Genomic DNA, 13,026 nt, shown 5'->3' on the forward strand with positions numbered 1-13,026 from the left:
GCCTTGTATTCGAATGCATGTCAGAAAATATTTTCTTCTCCAAGGAACAGCAGCTCATCAGAACCGAAAGCCAGTGACACTAAGACATATTAAATATGCACATCAGTTTCTTACTGCCTTGTGTTCAGACTAGCCCTGATCACTTTGTAGGAGGCAAAGGAGGCAAAGCCTCGGCCTCTCCCCACAGAGATGCGGGGCTGAATCAGGTCGTGAAGGGCTGAATCAGGTAGTGAAGCCTCTCAGTAGGCTAGAAATTCAGAAGGGATAGAGCTTAGCCCTGGAGAAGTGAGGGAGGTTTTCCTGCATTGGGGACCGGGGCTTGAAAGATTAGCAGGCTTCAGAAGGCATAAGGGAAGGCACTCATCCCTGGGCGGGGGAGAGGCATGAGCAGAGACGTGGATGGGGGAAAGAAGGCAAAGGAAGTAACAGTTTCTGGTTGTGTGCTGTCCTTCTGACGTTTGACTCATGTTATCTCACTGAATCCTCAAAACAGCTCTATGAATTAGGTGGTGATCTGCCTCTGGTACAGCTGAGAAAAGTACAGTTCAGAGAGGTAAAGTGACTAGCCCAAGACACCCAGGTGGTAGGTGGAAGGGCCAGGATTCACACAGGGCTGGAGACTCCAGAGCCCATCCTCTTTCTGTTACCTACCACATACTGGAAGTAGGAGGAAATGAGTGAGTTTGGGGACATCATTGAGTGATGGACATAGTACGATTAGCAGGTTGAATGGAAACAGGATTCTAGAGGACCTTTAATGCCGCCTGAGGAGGTTGGATTTGAGGTGACAGGAAACAGGGAGCCATTCAGGATTCCAGAGGGTTAACATAAAAACACAGAGTTGAAAGGCTGCGGAAGTCATCTAGTCAAAGAAGGAAAGCTGTGTTTTAGGGAATGAATCTGGCAGTGTTTACAGCGTGGGTTGGAGCGGGCAGGGACTGGAGGCAGGAAGGCCAGCCCGTGGCTTTTCTCCAGGTTCCCTGACTGCAGTGTGAACTGCAGTGGGTGCTGGCCACGGCAGTGGCCGGGCAGGTACAGAGGAAGACTCAAGAGGAAAGCCATCTGAATACTGATCTGCTTTGCTTCCACCCCCATTAGCACCACCGTGACACTGGTGGCAGCAGGAAGGCCGGGAGAGCGTGGGCTGCAGGGTCATAGGATTTGATTCCAGAATGTACTGATAGTATGTCGTAGGAAAACTAATGAGTCCTTCTGAATCTCTGTTCCTGTTTGTAAAGTAGGAATAATTATTTCTACCTATTTCCATCTCTTAAGGTCATTATGAGGATTAACTAAACTGAGAGTACAATACCTAGTTCACTATAGGTACGCAAAAAATATTAGTGTCCCCTGTCTCTTGTAGAACATTGGCTAAGATAACTGCCATTTCTCTTTTAAGAACAGTAAATTAAACGGTTGTAGGAAAGCAAGGCTCAGGTTAGAAAAGAGCAGAGATCTTTGGAAAACTGAAGTTGTCCTCCATCTCCAAGGCTTTCTGATTCTGCATTTAACATAACTCACACCCCTTGTTTTCCCCTGTCTCAGGAAGCTTGCGTGGGTAGCCCCAGAGAGTCCTCCAGGGAGGTGACTTGGGGTCCAGCAGGGAGCAGCAGGGAACTTGTCCCCAGTATGCCTGATCTGGCGCACAGACTGCCCACCTGCAGTTCAGACTGCAGAGAAAAGGCCAGACTTGACCTTGGGTCTATGTTGCCCAGCCAGCCCCAGACAGCACATCTCACTCCAGCGTTACTTATCTTCCTGAGTCGTATGAACAGATTTATAGCACCAGAGTTTGCAGCACAGGAAGGCCAGGTGGATCTGGTTATCTGATATCGTGCCTGCAGAGGTCTGAATGATCTTTTGAGCTAAAGGAAGTGAAGTTAGATACGGCAGGTAGATTGGTCACTTGCTGACATTGGTGGGTGGGCTGTGTTAGTGTCGCTGGCTGACCTGTCTGCCCGTCTGTGCGTGCCCACCTTGCTTCCAGGCCAGCCTTCGGTAGAAAGATCTCCAAACATGGGTCCTGCTGGTCTGCCATCAGTCTGGGTGTGCGTGCCGTCTCTCAGACTAGACTCTCCTGAGATGCCTCCCGACCGTGCGAGGTCGATGACCTACAGTCTTTCTGAAGACAGGGACCTTGGCAGGGACTTTCCATTCCCCTCAGAAAGTTTACCTCATCAGTGGCTTCCTCTCCTCCATCCCCACAGAGGCCATTTCCACCCTCCATAGACTCAGCAGAAACACAACATAAATAGCAATGTCAAAGTCAAAATTGCATTTTTTTAATGATTAATGTTAGCAAATGGTCTTCAAGTTGTTAAAAGAGCCAGAAAGGGGGAAAAAAAAATCTCAAACCTCATCGCCAGATCATTCTGGGACTTTTGCATCTAATGACTCTGCACTGAAACTTTCTGAGTGCTTCCCTTACAAAGAGCATAAGATTGTGTTTTGTTCTGTGTGCCGTCAGATCAGACCAGAGACACAGTGGTTGTGCTTGATTTGTTAAAATCATAGGTGCTCTCAGCCAGAAGGAATTTAGCTGAAATCCAACTCTCCCAGTTCAGTTCATGGGAAACTGAAGCCAGAGACAGAAAGGACTTGCACAGACACACTCCGTTAGTGGCAGAGCCTGGACGGTTTCCCTCCTCACTCCACCTGCTGTGGTTGTCACACCTAGGAATTACCTAGGAAGCTTTAAACCATCCTGACAACGAGGCCCCACCCAGATGAAATAAATCCACTCTGCAAGTTCAGAGTTGAGTGACTTTCAGCTGTACCTTTCTCAACCTGGTTTTTCCACCTGAAATGAAAATAGTGTCCCAACGCCTTCCTTCCAGGGTTGCTGTGAAGATTTTGAGATAGTGGATATAAAGCCGTAGAGTAAGGCCTGGCACGTTACAGGTATTCAGTAAATGATTATTTCCCTTAAAGAAAGTTAATCAGTGTTCATGGAACAAATCCCTTGCAGTTGTGCAGCAGTGTCTTTTAAAGGACAAGAAAAATTTCCAGCTCCCATCCTGTCTGACTAAACAGGTGCTTGCTTGTGTTCTTATCCCTTTCAGGTCCATCTGGGAAGCGGGATTTGGGTTGATGAGGAGAAATGGCACCAGCTACAAGTAACCCAAGGAGATTCCAAGTACACAAAGAACTTGGCAGTCATGATTTGGGGAACAGATGTTCTGAAGAACAGAAGCGTCACAGGAGTTGCCACAAAAAAAAAGAAAGATGCAGTCCCTAAGCCACCCCTCTCGCCTCACAAACTAAGCATCGTCAGAGGTGGGTCCCGCACTGGAAACGCAGTGGCCGAGGCACCGCCCTTTACTCTGTCAGGAATGTGTCGGGCACATTTCAGTTCAACAGACACCTACTGAAGCTTCTCCATGCCAGGCCCCGGGCTGGGCATGGGGACGCAGGAGCAGATGTGGACCCGGTCCCAGAAGAGCTCCCATTTAACAGGGCAAATGAGCTGTGGACACAAGTACAGTTCAAGGAGCTAGCATGCGAGAGGGACGGGGGGGGTTCTCAGGAGGGGAGGAAACCCCTAGCCAGAAAATCAGGGAAGGGTTCCTGGGAAGGGGGTCACTGGATTGGGCCTTGAAGGATCCATCAGACATGGAGACGCAGATGTGTAAAGAGAGGTACTCGGGAGGCAGAAGCATCTGGAACAAAGGTGTCGGGTTGGGAAAGGAGTGCTGCTGTGTAGACAGCCTGAAGGTGGAGGCTAGGGGAGCAGTTCTGGGGGGTCCTAGCATCGTGCCTGGAGCACTTAGTGAGGTGAAGACCAGCTGAGGGTCACTGGATTCAGCTTCTTTTCCGGGGTTTGGGAGGGGTTGGAGGGAAGGCAGAGAGACAGGGAGTCATTTGTAAATGGGATTTTCCTTCCCTCCTGCCTTCCTTTCTTCCTTCCTCCCCTCTCTTCCCTCTTCCTTCTTTCTTTCCTCTGTCTCTCCCACCCACTCTCCATCCATTCACGAAGCCCTTATTCTTTGCCAGGCTCTCTACTGGGTATGGAGGACACAAAGGGGGATAAGACACAGTCTCCATCTGCAAGGTGCTTACAGTCACATGGGGAAGATGAACACGAGAACAGCTAGTTACGGTACAGATAATGCAAATTATGGAGACAGGCAGGAAAGTACATGGGAGCAGAGAGAATATAGTAATTGCTAATTATCCTGAGCGATCACTACGTTTTAGGCTCTGTTTTTTCTATGATTCTGTGTTAAAAATTCTTTTACATATATTAACTCATTTAATCTTCATAACACATAACACTCCTTCTATTGGCTGCCAGTATTATCCCTGTTTTAGTTGCAGAAACTGGACACAGAGATGTGAAGTAACTAGCCCAGATCGCACAGCTTTAGGGGTAGAGCCAGGAGCCCGAGCCAGGAGGGCTGGCTTCAGAAGCTGTGCTCCTAACCACTAGTCTCTTAAGTGTCCAACTGCCATGTTTTGATGAAGAAAGTAAGACTCAGTCCGCATGTACATTTTGAACAGGCCATGTGCCAAGTTCTGGGGCAGACAGCAAGTATGTCCATGAACAAATCAGATCATTTCAGGTACTGATGAAAGGCCGTGAAGCCTCGTCGAGCGATACAGTAGCTGTGTTGGCTGGGGTGGGTGGAGAAGACCTGCCTGAGGCCGTGCATTCAAGCTGGGAGCTGGATGTAGGGGTCAGCCCTGTGCAGGTCTGAGGGGTGGTGAAGCAGGCAGGATAAAGAGCGGGTTCAAAGGCCTGCATGCTCAAGGGGTGAAGCAGCCCCGGGGTGCTGCAGAGTCATGAGTGAGGGGATACTGAGATCAGGCCGGTGGGCGAGAGATGGTCTTTTAGGGCCGTGAAGGCCACGGTAATCGGCTTGGATTTACCCCACCTGCAGGAGAAAGGTAATGGAGGTCTTCAGTGGGAGTGACCGAATGGGAGGTCAGTTAGGCCGATGCAGTGGTCTCAGGGAGGCATGACGGTGCCATGACTACGGTTACAGCAGAGGAAACAGAGAAAAATGGCCAGATTTAGGGTGTATTTTGGAGGTCGAGGTGTAAGGACACAGAGGGATTAGGTGACCAGCCAGAAGTCCAGCTACAGGGTTTCAGAGCCTGGATTTAAGCCCACCCCCACTGACTCTGGTCTGGGGCTTGTTCCGTAGCACAGCTGCCCCCGTTGCTGGCCGATTCATGATGACCTGATTTAGGCAGACGCTTATTTTTAGACGAGTGGAGGTAACCTTTAGTCTGCCCACTGTCTGAAAAGGTGGAGCCTAGTTTGGGAGGTCGCCCTGAGAAAGCGTCCTTCCTGGGGACACAGCCCTGCCTACCTGAGAGGTGGCTGACCTCTAATTCTGTTACACTTGTTGGGCTGTGACTCAGCAGGTCCCAGGTGCCTTCCAGTGACCGGCTGCCCTCCCGTTGTCACGCCGTGGCATAAAATCATCTGCCGTGCGTCTGCCTCAGGCACGGGTCTGACTGTGTCGGACTCACCTCCACGTCTTCCTTGCCTCTCGCACAGGTCCTGGCACACAGTGGGAGCTCAGTCGCCGAGGGCTGAACAAGTGCCACACTGAGACCTGCAAGCTGACCCCCTGACTGACTCTTCACACTGTTTCTTGCGAACTACTTTCCTTCCATGTCGCAGTGTCTTCAGCTGAACACTAACCTCTTAAGACAGTTAAGAGGGCTGCTTGGATTGTAGCTTGGAATAGTTATGTTTGAGGTGTGAGAAGAAGTTTCCGTTCTTTGTTGACAAGTGAGCTGCCCCCATGGAGCCGACATGACCTCGTGATGGTCACATCATTGAAGCTCACAATTGTTCAGTGCTTTGCAGCTTCCAGGCCCCCTCCTCTCTGCTCCCAGTGCAGGGTGATGGGGAGTAGAAATTGGAACCAGGTATCGAAAGCCTGGGGTTGAGCCCCAACTCTGCTTTGCTTTAACTTTGAGCTCACCCTGGTTCTCTTACGTTTATTTTTGTTTCCCCAGGCCCAGCGCAGTGCCAGTACCAGGTAGATGCTTGGTGTGTCCATGTGTAAAGGCAGGATTCACAGTCCTTGCCCTGGCTGCCCAGTGGACCTGTAGACATTTGTATGTTCTTTGGACCCCATTCAGATGATGTCATTTGCAGCTAATCTGGTCCCCAGTACTAAGGAACATTCTAGAAGAAAATACGTCAGCTGTGTGGCTTGGGGCTATTACAGGCTCACTGTCTTCAGGCCCATAGGCCAGGCCCTCCAAGTTTCCCTCACTGATCCACTCCTCCATTTTCTAAGCCCTTTTTAACCTTCTCTACTCTTCCAGAACATGGTAGTCCACAGCTCTCTCTTTTTCAAAAGATGACCATGTCTCTTCCTTCACAGAGAAAAGAAAAAGAAATCCCACAGCTCTGCACCACCCTATCTACAAACTTCACTGGATCCCCCAGTTCTTCTGCCTCATGTTTCCTTCTCTTATTTGGGACTGGCCGTTCTCTCCAACTGGATCACAGCCCACCTGCCTTCCTAAGTACCTTGTCTCTCCCGCTCAACTGGGTCCTTCCCGGCACCATTTAAATATACTTTGATCACTCATTTCTTACAGAAGCAAACAAAACACTCCCTAGACGTCACTTCCATCACCCAGCTGCCGCCATGTCTCTCCGTTCCTTTTCACATCCAGGTTTCCTGAAAGAGTTGTCTGCATTCACTGCCCGTGTGCACTGGCAACGCCCCTGCCATCTGGCATCGGCTCCCAGCCCTCTGCTTAACTCTGTCCTTGCCAGGCTTCCCCGTGGCTCCGCCTCTACCTCTTCCCCGGGCCGTTTGACCTGATCTCTCCTCCTTTACTGAGAAACCCTCCTGCATGCTGAGGTCTCCTCCTGCCTGTGGCTTCGCATCCCCCCTGTGGGCTCCCCTCCCGCTGCCCTCGCCTCTGTCTCCAGCCCGCTTCTCTCTCACTGTGCAACGCTGCCCTCCGCTGCTCTCACTCCCGCCGTCCCCATTGCCCTCGGCGTGCTCATGGCCCTGGGTTGAAATCCACACTCCTGGTGTCCTGGCTGCTGCCTGGCGATCTGGCCTCTGGTGACTCCCCCGGCCTCATCTCACACCACACTTCCCGTTTCCACTGTGCTCTAACCACTGAGGCCTCCTCCCGGCCCCCTCCTGTCCCCACTGCCAGCAGTGCCCTTCCTCTGGTCTGCACATCCTGCCTGCTTGTCATTCAGAGAGGCCGTCCCCGACCGCCCGGGCTGATGAAGCGGCCCTTCCATTGCTCTCTGCCGCATCACCCTCCCTAAAGTCCCTGTGGAGCGCTTCTTCTTTGCTTGTTTATTGGCTTGATGGTTGTCTTTTTCCCCGCCTCCATTAGAACATCAGATTTATGAGCATCTTGCTCAGGGCCAGCATATAGTCAGCGTTCAATAAATATTTGTTGAATCAGTGACTGATTCCCAAATCTATGTTTGACCTCAGTTCACACTTCCACGTTCCCGACCCATACATCCAGGTGCCCACTGGTCACCTCCTCCTGGATGTCCACGTGACACTGGCGCATCTGCACCGCTCACTGCTTTCTCCTCTTCCTTCTCCCCAAAGCCTTCTGCCCCTCTGTGTTCCCTGTCTTGATAAATGACACCACCTGCCAGGGACCCAGAGAGGCCTCATTCCTGACTCTTCCATGTGCCTGCTCTCCATCTGTTCTGCCCCAAATACCTTTTAAACCGTCCACTTCTCTCCATACCCATCGCGCCTCACGTAGTCCAGGCCACATCAGCTCTCGCCTGCCTTACTCCAGCAGCTGCCAGACTCCTCTCTCCATTGGTAACCAGAGTGATCTTTCAGAAACCCAGTATGATCCTGTTACCCCCACCCCGTCACAGCCAGTCCCTGGTGCCCATTATTGAAGGGTAAGCTGCTTAACGTGTCGGAAAAGCGCCTTCATAATCTGGCCCCTGGCTCTAGCTCCAGCTTACTTTTCAGCAACATTCCCCTTGTTCACTAAGTTCTTACCATAATGAACTGCTGTATTCCAACAAGCCTTGTCCCCTCTCACATTAGGGAATTTGTAAATGCTACTCCTGGCACCTGGAACATAGATCAGACCGCCCACCCGACACGCGTGCTGCTCTGCCTGTCTAGCTGCTACTCAACACCCAGGTGTGCTTAGGAGAACCATCCTTCAGGAAGCCTTCCCTGACCTCTCACGGTGGGGGGATCTTTCTGTTGTGTGTCCCAGAGCACCCCGTGCCTACCTCTGTTCTCTTCTTTCTGTATCTTTGCCTCACAGGTGCCGGGTCAAGCAACCCTTTAGAGCCCATAACTACTTGTCATGCTGGTGAGTGAGAAGGAAATCGACTTGCCCAAGGTCATACAGCGGGTTAGATCAGAGCTGGGCTGAACTGGGCTCTCAGGCTTCCCATCGTCTCCAGGGCTTTCTTGTCTTACCAAAATACAGTGTTGATTTGTTTTTTCTTTACTAGGCAGGCAGGTTTGAAGCCTGTCTCCCATCGCACCATACACTCCCCATTTTTAGGCTAATTATTTGAGCTCGTCCAGACTGCGTTTGACTGGTTCTTCCCATGCAAGCTGTCTGCTGGATTGAGATTGTATTTATTTTGTATGATTTTACCACATTTATTCGCATTTGCCATATCAAAATGACAAAAGCCTTGGTGCTCACAGGGTTGGTGAGGATTTTCTCCTCTCTGTGGTTTTAAAGTCACTCCTTACCGTGTAGCAGAGGGATGTGGTGAACGCTGACACTGCTTTAGAAAGACGAAAGCAGGAGGGCTGGAGGAGAGTCTCGCTTTAATGACAAGCTCCAGAATGGCAGTTAAACCTTATTAAGGTCAAATGACCTTTTTTGTTTGTTTGTTTGTTTTTTTTGCGGTACGCGGGCCTCTCACCGCTGCGGCGTCCCCCGCCGCGGAGCACAGGCTCTGGACGCGCAGGCCCAGCGGCAATGGCTGACGGGCCCAGCTGCTCCGCGGCATGTGGGATCCTCCCGGACCGGGGCACGAACCCACGTCCCCTGCGTCGGCAGGCGGACTCCCAACCACTGCACCACCCGGGAAGCCTTTTTTTTTTTTTTTTTTTTTTTTTTTTTTTTTTTGTGGTAGGCGGGCCTCTCACTGTTGTGGCCTCACCCGTTGCGGAGCACAGGCTCCGGACGCGCAGGCCCAGTGGCCATGGCTCACAGCTCACGGGCCCAGCCGCTCCGCGGCATGTGGGATCTTCCCGGACCGGGGCACGAACCCGTGTTCCCTGCATCGGCGGGCGGACTCCCAACCACTGCGCCACCCGGGAAGCCCCTCAAGTGACCTTTTGCAGAGTGTCTGACTTTTCAAATGAGCCACGGCGTTGAGTTCTGGTTAATTTTTATAACTTTTTTAATAGGACCCATTAGCGCTGTTATAAACCTTGTTAATTAAGCAATAATCTCAAATGCTCCCTTGCAGAGGGAGGCATTCCTGGCAGCTGCAGGTGATTAATATCTGGAGTCTAACGAAAGCCTTTTAATCAACCTCAGGGGCCGCTCAGTGCTCTTACCCTCAGGAAACGAGAATGATTGGGATTCTGTGGGCGCCTCTGAAAACCTTCCTCCATCTGTACCTTTCTCTTCCTGCCTTCTCTCCAGCTCATGCCTGGGCCTCTCAGGGCCATCACACCCACTGCCCTGCCCCCTTCTCTCTCCTTTGCCTCTTTACCCACCCTGTTACCTTTCAGAGAACTAGAGACCTAGAGCTGGAAGAATCTTCTTAGATGATTGGATTTGACATCCTGCTTTCAGACAGTAAGACTGAGACCCAGAGAGGTTCCCACTCGAGGTGGCACAGCAACTAGGGTTAGAGCCAGATTCGAACCCCTCAACTTGGAAACAGTCCTTTGCACAGGGTGTCTTCCTCATTTGGTTGAGCTTCCAGCAATGTCACTGCAAGTGTCGGCGTCCCCCTGGCCCTGGGCTGGGGAGGGAACCCCGTGTTCGGGTCTGTAGGTGAGACAGCGTGGTCACAGTTCTATGAGACTGTGATCAGGGCTTTGATAGAGAGAAAACCCAGGCGAGTATGGAAGCACTGAGGGTATAGGCAGAATGGGGTCTCCCGACTCAACCTGGTAGGTTCCAAGCAGGTTGAATCTGGAAGAATGGGTGGGGTTTAGGCAGGTGAAGGATGAGACATGAGACCAGGGTAATCTGTAATCTGGGAGGAGATGAGCAAAGACTGATTTGTGGGATAGCCTGGAGTGGGTCGGGAGATGCAGGTGGAGTCAGCAGAGGTAGGACCTTCTCATCTCATTCCCTGTGGAAAAGCCAACACAAGACAAAGTGCAGATTAGTCAGGTTGGAAGCAGCCAGGAAGTAGTGAAGGTCAGCTAAAAGCTTTCAAAGGCTTCTCTGTGCAAACCCTGATCCGCAGGGAGGAGATGGTGCCCCAAAGAAAGAAGGCATATAGCACATGCACCTGCAGCCTGGACAGCAACAGTGGGCGGGCTGGCCACGTGCCCAGGAAGGGCTCAGAGTGGAGGCCGCAGGGGATCGTGCCTGTACTTACCTCCTCTCTCCAGGCCTCAGCCATGCCCCGTGTGAGTGGAGGGGTTGTAGCACAAGGCAGTCCCCGTGATCCCTCTCCAGTGCTGATGTTCTGCGTCACTAACAGCATTGCCTGCTGTACACTGGCCTGGTACACGAGACTTCGTTTATCCTGCGTGGCAGTTCCTCGAGACCGGGTTGTCACTCCTGTTTTATAGGTGGAAAGGCTCACGTTCAACAAAGTTAAAAATCTTGCCCACGATTACATACCCCAGTGGTACATTCCCCACCTACACCCCTAGTCCCCTTATGTCCAGAATTATTATGTCCCCTCAGGTTTCCCAAGAAAAGCATTCATTCATTTATTCATTCATTCAACATACACTTACTGAATCTCGCCCCTGTGCCAGGCGCTGTGCTAGGCCCTGGGAACGGACAGTGGCATATACATAAAATAACTGTAATAGCCTCAGACAGGGGTAGTGCTCCTTATAGCTTGAAGAAGGCTTGCAAAACGTTTGTTTCACATCCCTCATGGCAGCTTACAAAGGATCATGTGTGGTTTGTTATCCTTGTTTTATGAGGTGAGGAATCTAGGGCAGTGATTCGCCTCAGGTCCCCATGCTAGGAAGTAGGCCAAAGTCCAGCTTCAGTCAGGTCCTGTCTGAGGCTCACTGGTTGCTTCATCACAGCAAATGGCAGAGTCAGTAGAAGTGGCCATCCTCAGCCTCATTAGTAAGCACCTCAGTGAGGTACCACTTCACACCCGCCAGGTTGTCAGAACCTTAATAATCTGACCTGGAGTGCTGTTGGAGCTATGGGGCAGGCAGTCCTTGCACACACTGCTGTTAGGGGTACCAGGCGGCACAGCCATTGTGGAAAACAGTTTCCCAGGTATCACCTGGTAAAGTGTAGTAGGCACGCACCCTAACGCTGGGCAGTTCCAGCCTAGGCCCGGACTGAGCATTTCCTGCATGTTTGCCCCAAGAGACACGGCTCAGGGTGCCTGTAACTGCAGAACATGGGAAACCATCCAAGTATCCATGGACAATCAAGTGGGTCAACCGACTGTGGACTAGTCAGACAGTAGAACACTACTCATCAGTGAAAGTGAATGACCTGCAGCTATACCTACACTTCAGCATGGGTGACTCTCAAAACTGGAATGTTGAATGAAAAAAGAAAAGTCAGATGGGTATACAGAGTATGGATACACTTGTAAATAGTTAAAAATGGGAAAAGTAGCAACATGTTATTTAAGGAGGTATGCATATGTGTAAACACGAAAAGAAAAGCAAACATTGAGGACAGTGATTACCTCTGGTGAGGATGGCACTGGGGAAGGGCACTTAGGGGCTTCAGAGGGACCAGCAATGCTGTCCTGTTAAGCAGGGGCCGTGGACACATGGGTGTTGTATCATTATCTTTAAAGTATAAATTTACAGTGTATATCTACTCTTGTGTTGAAAATTTAAAATACCGCCATGCCAGATATGTGAGTTGGTACTTTGGAAGTATGTCAGGAGGCGTATTTTCCTTTCTCCCCCTTAAAGATATGTGCTCGAATGTACCATTAATCCTTGGCCTTCTTGTTTCTCTTCCCTGTCTAGAGTGTTTGTACGACAGAATAGCACAAGAAACTGTGGATGAAACTGAAATTGCACAGAGACTCTCCAAAGTCAACAAGTACATCTGTGAAAAAATCATGGATATCAATAAATCCTGTAAAAATGAAGAACGAAGGGAAGCAAAATATAATTTGCAATAAACTTTGGATTTTTCATAAAGCCTTCTCGTTTTCCTTGTGTGGCGTGCGATTCGCGGGTGATGGTGTTGTCCACATCAGACCCCGCCATGCGTGGTGGTGTGTGGGCGGGGAGCCAGTAGGGTTCTGAGGTCAGCGCCTTGTTCTGAACTTGGACTTCCCACTCCAAGAAGGCGGATGGATTTGCTGAGACTCAGGCAGCATCCTGGCGCCAGTGTTGTTCTGGGGATGGTGAAAGCGCTGTCTTCTCGGAGGCGGATAAAATGTCTCTGAGTTACCTATCACTTGGCCAAGAATTTGAGCTGATATTTTTACCATTCAAGGACTTCTATCTTTGTTCCTCTATTTTGTTCTATAATAAAGCTTGATTAATTCGTTGCTGTAGACAATCATTAGCCTCATTTATTTAAGGATGGATATTAAGTGTACAGTGGAGGTGACCAGTGTCCTTCGAGGGGCGGAACATTCAGGCTGAAGGAGAGAAAATTCATAAGGGATGTGATTACTGTCTACAGATCTGAAGGGCTGTCTCGAAGCAGATTACTTTCTCTTACCTCAAAGGACAGATCTAGGACCTGTTACTCAAGGTGACCTGAGATTCGGCTTTCCTGATAATTTGAGTCAATCTTTGTAAAGGAGTGTCAGGGGGTGGTAATGTTAGATGTGGTTCAGGGTAACCTTCAGAAAGTCAGGGGCAACGTCACCTGGTGTCGGTTCGTTCATCCTATCTTGTATCTCAAATGATCTTCCAAGTTGCATAATTTTTATCT

General features: G+C 50.4%; 2 protein-coding genes across 5 annotated transcripts in view; both read left to right on the top strand.

Annotated features, from left to right (window-relative positions):
• The window catches only part of BEND5 (BEN domain containing 5), a 47,692-nt gene extending 35,414 nt beyond the window's left edge, over positions 1-12,278 (top strand). For 3 of the 4 annotated variants that reach the window (XM_004273885.2, XM_033435558.2, XM_033435557.2), the window contains 2 exons: positions 3,063-3,276; positions 12,102-12,278. In XM_004273885.2, the coding sequence (XP_004273933.1) occupies positions 3,063-3,276; positions 12,102-12,259 (372 nt within the window). In that variant the 3' untranslated portion in view covers positions 12,260-12,278. Of the gene's footprint in view, positions 1-3,062; positions 3,277-5,506; positions 9,157-12,101 lie in introns of those variants that run through there. The other variant, XM_049700154.1, reaches the window with a different exon arrangement.
• Positions 1-13,026, top strand: part of AGBL4 (AGBL carboxypeptidase 4) — a 1,394,453-nt gene that overhangs the window by 1,174,495 nt on the left and 206,932 nt on the right. The window lies entirely within an intron of this gene.

This window comes from Orcinus orca, chromosome 1 (genome assembly GCF_937001465.1).
Source record: "Orcinus orca chromosome 1, mOrcOrc1.1, whole genome shotgun sequence".
Taxonomy (NCBI): Eukaryota; Metazoa; Chordata; class Mammalia; order Artiodactyla; family Delphinidae; genus Orcinus; species Orcinus orca.